At 37.9% G+C, this 7,696-nt stretch overlaps 1 protein-coding gene across 3 annotated transcripts in view; it reads right to left on the bottom strand.

Moving 5' to 3' along the window:
- Positions 1-685: 685 nt before the first annotated feature.
- LOC149146811 (uncharacterized) overlaps positions 686-7,696 on the bottom strand; it is a 178,654-nt gene continuing 171,643 nt past the window's right edge. For 2 of the 3 annotated variants that reach the window (XM_089439685.1, XM_089439683.1), the window contains exons 10-11: positions 1,676-4,024; positions 686-1,155 (exon numbers count right to left, since the gene is read on the bottom strand). In XM_089439685.1, coding sequence (XP_089295811.1) covers positions 2,159-4,024 — 1,866 coding nt within the window. In that variant the 3' untranslated portion in view covers positions 686-1,155; positions 1,676-2,158. Of the gene's footprint in view, positions 1,352-1,675; positions 4,025-7,696 lie in introns of all 3 variants that reach the window. The other variant, XM_089439684.1, reaches the window with a different exon arrangement.

The raw sequence follows: 7,696 nt of genomic DNA, 5'->3' as shown, positions 1-7,696 counted from the left end.
AAAACCACGGGATTTTACTTTCATTTTGTCCATGCTTTTTCATTAGCATTGCATAATCAACTGGAGAAGTGCAACTATTGGAGACTACTGCTTTCATTTTTTTAAGCACTCAAGAAATAATTGTTAATAAACAAAAAGTTTATTAGTCTTCTTGCCTCCTTAGAGATAGGTGTTCCTGTTTATGTATTCCTTTATAGGGGTGGATAAGTCTAGGTTAACTAACTAGGTATATACTATAGCCCAATATATTTAACATGGCCTATCACAAGGGCATATCCCTTGTGGCATCCTTAGTGATGAACATGTAACATTCAAATATACCAGTAACATACCACAATAGTCACAAGTCACATTACAATTTTATGATGTATCATTGTACTTGATAAATCCACACCTACTTAATTTTATTAAAAGCAAATGATTTTGCATGAAACCTGATACAACATAGTGGTCTTGACTCTTCAATCATCCACACACAATTCTCAATCTCATGGTTCCCAAAATTATGCCCTTTCAGAAGAACTGCATGCACTAGCACAATATTATATGATGCACAAGCCTTAAATGATAAAAATGTGGAACTACCAAAGTACAATCAATATGATAAAATCATATAGCAAGTTTAGTAGTAAGTTACCACTAAAATACTCCTGAACGTACAATTTCAATCATCATTCTTTGTCTGTTAAAGTATTCAAGAGTGCCATGTTGAAATAAACTTTTATTAGAAAAATGGTTACATGTTAAATATGAATCCCTGTATTCTCTACAGTCGTGTTCAGAACTGCCTTTCCCTGTAAAGCTAATTTGACCTGCCATCATTGCTCTAAGAGCAGTGAAAATAGGACTTGCAGAGCATCACCATATAAAACTAACAATTTTTTTTAAAATAGTACAACTACCTGCTTGCCTGCAAAAACAACATAGCCTGCTGGCAATGACTGGCGATTGCTATCATACACATCATCACTTGGTCACAATTCTCAGCATGGGCAGATATTTACAAAAAATGCAATAAAGACTTGCATTAGTATTTACAATCCCAGCTTTGCCAGGGAAACACCAGATGAGCTGGCAGCTTCAGGGAATCTGCCCAAGAATATGCAAGTGTAGAAAATCCTCTAGCGTAACAGCTTGATGAACAGCACAGAGTCCCTGAGAAAAACTCAAGTAGAAATCAAGAACAACTCGAAAATGACTCAGTTCATCAATAATACAAAGAAGAGTGGATAGGTAGAAAACAAAATTATGATTACTAAGACATAATATAGAGTTCATGGAAGGAAACTTAAGTACAACTGCACCAAAATTATCCAAACCTTAAATATCCCAAGGGAAGATTAAAACTCACCTGCAACATACATGGATGGAAAATCAGTAAATTCAGATGTTTTAAAAAGAAAGATTTCCAGCATAGAAATGTTATCCGAAATAAAATTATACTGATGACCATGAGTGACCAAAGAAGCTCAGTGAAACTATGAAGTACAAGCAATAAAAGCATTGGAAGAGTGCCTAGAGCATCTAGGAACATTGTAAATTGAAAGATGAAAATCAAAAATCAAAAGCCTATTTGGGGTGAGCCCAACCAGGTAAACCTTAAACCATTTAGTAGAATCAGAAACTCTATAAGGAGAAATATACTTGTAGCAAAAGAAGAGAAATCAATACTGACCTAATAGAATTTTCTTGGAGTGCCACAGGCTAAAGCTGTACATGAATTCCCAGAGATTTCCTCGTACAACATAAACATTCCTGAGATTACATACTGCTTAAAAGAATCTCAGAAGCACCACCATAATCATATCTAGAAAAAGAACAGGAGATAATGAAAATTGCCTTACAATTTGTTTTTGTTCCAGTAGTTCTAACAAGCAAGCTAGAACAGTGATGATGAAACACGGCATCTCCATTCCTATATAAAACAAAATATACAACCTTCTTACCAACCTTCTTTCTTCACTCAATGTCCCAAAGAAATAAAATGTAAAGACGATATTTTATCCACTCCCAGGTCAAGAGGCTTCAACCAATACGTCAATTCAATCTCAGCAAAATCATTGGAAGCAATCTCCACTTCTACACACCCCCTCTGATTTCAGGAATGAGGTGCACTAAGAAAACCTGTACTATTTCAGTTGAACTTGAAGAATTACATTTAATCAATAACAATACCCCGCTGCTTTGCAGCTTCCACAACTCCTCCTAAATTGTCAGTATGCTGACGGAAGTTAAAGAATGAATGCCACAAAGTAACAGAGAAAGGATGGACAGACAAAGCTTTCTGGTAAAACTCTTCAAGGATAATGTCAATATCTAGAAGCTCTAGAAAATTTCCTACTTCTATCCAGGTGTCTTCAGGGGCTATAGGAAAGGACTGAAATATACAGTTGATCAAAAGTGAACTTGCCCAAAGAACAGCAGCCATGGAAGACATGCTCTGGGAATTGTACCTTTGACCTATCAACCTAGATATGGAGAGAACCAAGTTAAGATTAGCAGGTGCAAGTTCCAAAAGACCTTCAACAAAATCTACTAAATCCTTCAACGCACCAAACTTTCGGGGTAGAAGAGATGGCCCATACCAAGTCTCTATAATTGAGTTCAAGAGTGAAGAATCTAGAGGAATAGGACCTAAGAGATTGTCAATAAAAAGGCGAATTTTTGGCTTCTTGATCTTCTCAGAGAAAGCTCGTGATAATGGCTTAGCAACAGGAAATAATTGAGATTCTTGGAAGCACTTATCAAGTACTTGCAGCATCCTGGTATCAAAACCATTCTTTATTGTTTCAAGACCTTCAGGAGAACCCAAGACAACTAGTGCTGCATATTCTCTAATGCAATGCTTGACATCTCTGTCATCTGAAGCTATCTTCAGTGCTTGGTCTGCAAAAGTCTGAGCTTCTTTTGCATCATTATTCAGCAATCTATGCCTTGCAAGATTTAATAGGCCAAACATCAATTCCTTAGACCAACATTTCTGATCCATGTCTGTTCTTGCCAAAAAATGATGAGCCCCTTTCCTCCTGTCCTTAGATTCATCTGCTCCTTGCTTATCCTCTGCATGCTCTGAAGGATAGAACATATGATAACCTGCGCCCTTTAAGGAAATAATGCTGTCTAGCATTTTTTTTTGGTCCATATAACAAAACCATTGGTTACTTAAATCCTTTGCAAAATCAACACCTTTTGAATCTAAAGCATAATGGACAAACAGATTCCAAAGTCGCTGGATACCAGGTTTGTTGTCTGGCCAGTTAAATAATGATTCTTGAAAGACACTGATGCTTGCTGTGTCACCTCCACAGTGTGATTCAATGCAAGAATAGACAGGAACAAGTTCAACACAGGTAGGGTAGAGCTTCCTATAATGGCGACAGAGGTCGCGTGCACTGGTCAATCCTTCAAATGCTGACACAAATTTAACATGGTTAACAACCAATGCATACACTGCTAAAAGAGCATCCTTATCATTCTTCCACAACTCGAGAGAATCATGAAAACAGCATTCACTGAGACTAGAAACTGCAAAGTCCATCAATTTCATGGAACTATCTCTAGATGCTTCTGAAAGTTGACAATTCTGCCAGTCAACATCAAAAGGTAATTCCTGTTCAAATTCAAGCCGCCCCAAAATAGCTTTAGGAAGCTTTCCATATACTCTGAAATACGTACAACAGACCATAAGTACACAAACATCCTTCTTTCTCAAATATGGCAATACAGTGGAGATGCTGATAAAGTCTGACTGCCCTTTGCCATAATTTTCAGATGAACAGTAAAGGAGTTCATCAATCCATGTCATGGCTTTATGCGTGTTGCCTGACATAGACAGATAATTAAGCATCTGCAAAACAATGTCCAGGACAAATGGACTGGATGATTTAACATGATTTTCATCACCACCTACATTCTGGCATAATGCCGTAATTGCAGAGTTGTAAGCTTCCAATCTCTGATCCATTTGGAGCCGGCTATTTATAAAGAGAAGCCAAAGTTCATATGAACCTTTATTGTGCTGCACCTGTTCGATAAATGATATAAAGAAATGTTACATGAGAGTACCATGCAAGAATGAGTATTACAAAAAAGATAGGACAATTTTCTACATTATGAATTACTCTGACTAGAACTGATTAAGTAGCATATTAGGACTGCATGTTCTCAAGACAAACAATTTAGTTGGAGAAAATAAAATGTTCAGGCAATTTCAAATTTGGAACTATTGGAATAGATTTCAGAGCATAAAAAATGAAAAGAACCTAGCAATAAATAAAAGTCTGGATTTTAATCATCGCCCCTGATCCTCCCCTACAATGGATCCCTCATTGGAATCATCTTGGCACTGGAGAGAGTGTTAGATATCTTGGCATCCCTTTGGAATTGAGCTTTCTCCAACTGCTTGATGAGATTGCTGCCTGAAGAAGCTTCAAGCCAAACTTCCATCTTGGCAATATATAAAATATCCCTATTGTTGGAAAACTATCATTTCCAAATCTTGTATGCTAGCCATGTGTATTATGTTTCTTGCTGGCTTCCAAGAAAGCCTCACTTTCATAAGCTTGAAAGACTGATCAGAGCATTCATATGGTCTAAGTATGGTGGTGAAAGAGGCCTCCTTTTAGTTACCTGGCAGGTCTGCATCCTTCCAAAATATTGTTGATTTTGTAGCTTCGGAAGGTCTTCTGCATAGGATTATGTCTAGCATGCAAGATAAGATAAGATAAGATAGAAGTCCTCTTTAGGTGGTTGTTTGAGAGGAGCAACTAATATGATCTCCTTCCTAAGATTTTAACTTAGAAAAGTACATTGATTAATTATTTAATTAATGTTGACTTTGGGCTAATGTTTATCTAAGGATAGATACTAAATTATTTAAATGACTTAAATCTAATCTCTACCGTTGATCTAAAAACTGGGATTTAATCATAGCTGTCTATCACTTTGGGGATTAGGGATTTGCCCCTGGGGATATTATAAATAGAACGTATGGGAGAGGATGAAGACACATTACATTAGTGAGAGACTCCAGGACTGAAGAGAACCAAAAAAGATTGCAGAAAGGAAATTTCAGGAGCAAATTTCAGGGAGGATGAATCTAGGAGAGAAGCCAAATTGCTGAAGAGGAGAGCCAAGTTTTGGGGGAGGGCCACTTGGAAATTTAATTACTACTTGTCTCAGTTGTGACACTTTCTATGTAAAGGAGTTTATTCCTATTCCTTAAGAGTTGTTAAGATCTAGATGTTTCCTAGATTGGTGTGTGGTTGAGATATTCTCTCAACCAAGTGATTGTGTGTCCAAGTTAGTTTACCTATCTTGAGACAACACTTCATGTATATATGTGATTGTATTTAATCATTGAATTAGTGTGCATCATCAAATTTTATCTTAGTATCGGAGCCTGTAAGGTCCTAGGGCCTTGGCCCCTCTGGGCTGAGGGAAATAAGAGAGTATATTTGTATTGTTTTAGTTTTTGTTTGTCCATTGGATTATTAAACTTCTTGTGGAGTTGATTCAAGAGGAATCAAGTTGAGTTGGTGTCTGGAATTTATTTTTCTCTCTAATTGCTGCAAAGAGCCGCTGGTATTGTTGTTGGAGAACATTATTTAAGAGCTGTTGGAAAACACCTTTCGGTGTCGGCAACAAGTATTCTTGTCAGAATGGTAAGAGGCGAAGATTGTGAGGTGATTGTGAGGTGGGTATTCAGTCGATTCAAAGAGGGCTGTTTCAGATTTTGCACCCGATGACTCCAGAGGGCGTGGAGAACACATTCACAAACGATTAAGATGCCATCTTTGACGCTTATGTTTCTCAATTTACTCATGATTGTGATAGGTTCTACAGTATTTGCATTCATTCAGTGGGCGCTTCTTTGAGTTGTGTCATCACTCGACAGTAGAAACTTCTGCTATTGTCCCAATGAATTTAATTCTCTGGTTTTGCAGCCATTCGTTTTGCAAGTTGTTGCAGCATTTAAGTTTGCAGTGCATTCTATTTTTGTGTATTAGTATGTCGTGTCATGGTATTTCGGATTGTCATTGAAGTGACATTGGTCTAACCAACTATTGTCACAATTATGTGTGTGTGTTGGAACTGTTCATTCCAATAATACACAAATTTGCAGGATATGATGAACACATGACACTGAAGATGGCATCAAAGGAGCTACATCAGAGATTAGAGGATGATGGACAACTAAGTTAAAGTTTGTGTAAGTTTGTGGAATAGACTCATGACGATGGTGTATTACGTGTCACAAACATTTAATAGCAAGCAAGTCTGGGATGTTTTGTAGTAGTCTTTGTAAAGTATGTCCCTGTTAACTCCAAGAGTTGGAGTGTGTAATGAAAGCCCGATGAGGCATGTGTACCCCCATAAAGTTCATGGTAATCTTAAAACCACTTTGTAATTGTAGGTTTGTGGTCAGCCATAAACCACTATGTAAGTGCAGGTTTGTGGTAAGCCAAAAACCACTTGTAGGTTTGTGGTAAGCTGGAAACCACTTTGCAGTGTCGGTTTGTGGTAAGCCAAAAACCACGTGTGAGAGTGAAGTGGACAAGGATTCCTGTAGGCATGGTTGAGGGTGAGCCGAGAAAACCCTGGGCATGGTTTAGGGTAATCCGAGAAAACCCACAATGATGATGATGGAGGGGGATTTACGGGTACAGGTACAAGTATGTAGTTATAATGGTTGACAGAACCATGTATGCAAAGGGCATCCTAGTAGACTGACAGTTGCAGCGGTTGGGCAACCATGCATTTCAATAGATGGTTGTTCCTTTATATGGACGTTGACATATTCTTTTGTCATGTTTGACCACAACTAGACTTTGCATATTGAGATTGAGACAAGTAGTCATTAAGGGGGTGACTTGGAAATTTAATTCCTACTTGTCTCAGTTGTGACTCTTTCTATGTAAAGGAGTTTGTTCCTATTCCTTAGGAGTTGTTAAGATCTAGATGTTTCCTAGATTGGTGTGTGGTTGAGATATTCTCTCAACCAAGTGATTGTGTGTCCAAGTTAGTTTACCTATCTTGAGACAACACTTCATGTATATATGTAATTGTATTTGATCAATGAATTAGTGTGCATCATCAAATTTTATCTGGGCCCAAATTGCCAAGGTCAATTTTCTCAAGTGCGCAAGGTGTCGTACGAGATGAGAAGAAGGAGCAGAGTTTGCTGATGAGAGAGGCCCAATTCTCCAAGGCCGAAATCTTCCAAGAGGGCAGAATTCTAGTGGGCCAAATTTCCAGGGGCAAATTTCCAAGTTCCAACAGCTGTAATTATTTTGTGCATTCTTTTTCAGTCTAGGCCCTAATTTTCCTGAGTAATATATGTTGATTTTTGTAGCATCAAGAGGTATTCAAGTCAGCCCTAGATGCAAAATACAATTTAATTTTTTTCTTAGTAATGACAAGTCAGCCCAGGAAGGTCAAGTTGGCCCTGGAAGGGTCACAGCCTTTGGCATTTCACAGACATGTATAAATAGGCCAGGCATGACATCTCATTTTGAGACACGAAGACAAGAGCAAGTCTGAGCACAAAGGAGAAATCTGTATTGGAGTTTATCTTCTCTCTCTTTATTATTCTTCTTTAGCCCTTGAAGTCCACACATGTGATTGACCAGCGAATTTCAGAAAAGTTTGACCAAGGAATTTCAGAAGGGTTTGACCAGCAAATTTCAGAAGGGTT

The sequence above is a fragment of the Pinus tabuliformis genome, chromosome 9 (genome assembly GCF_031772625.1).
Source record: "Pinus tabuliformis cultivar Carrire ecotype Pingquan chromosome 9, CPIR1, whole genome shotgun sequence".
Lineage (NCBI taxonomy): Eukaryota > Viridiplantae > Streptophyta > Pinopsida > Pinales > Pinaceae > Pinus > Pinus tabuliformis.
Note: the sequence above shows the minus strand (reverse complement) of the source record. Positions and strands in the feature narration are given on the sequence as shown.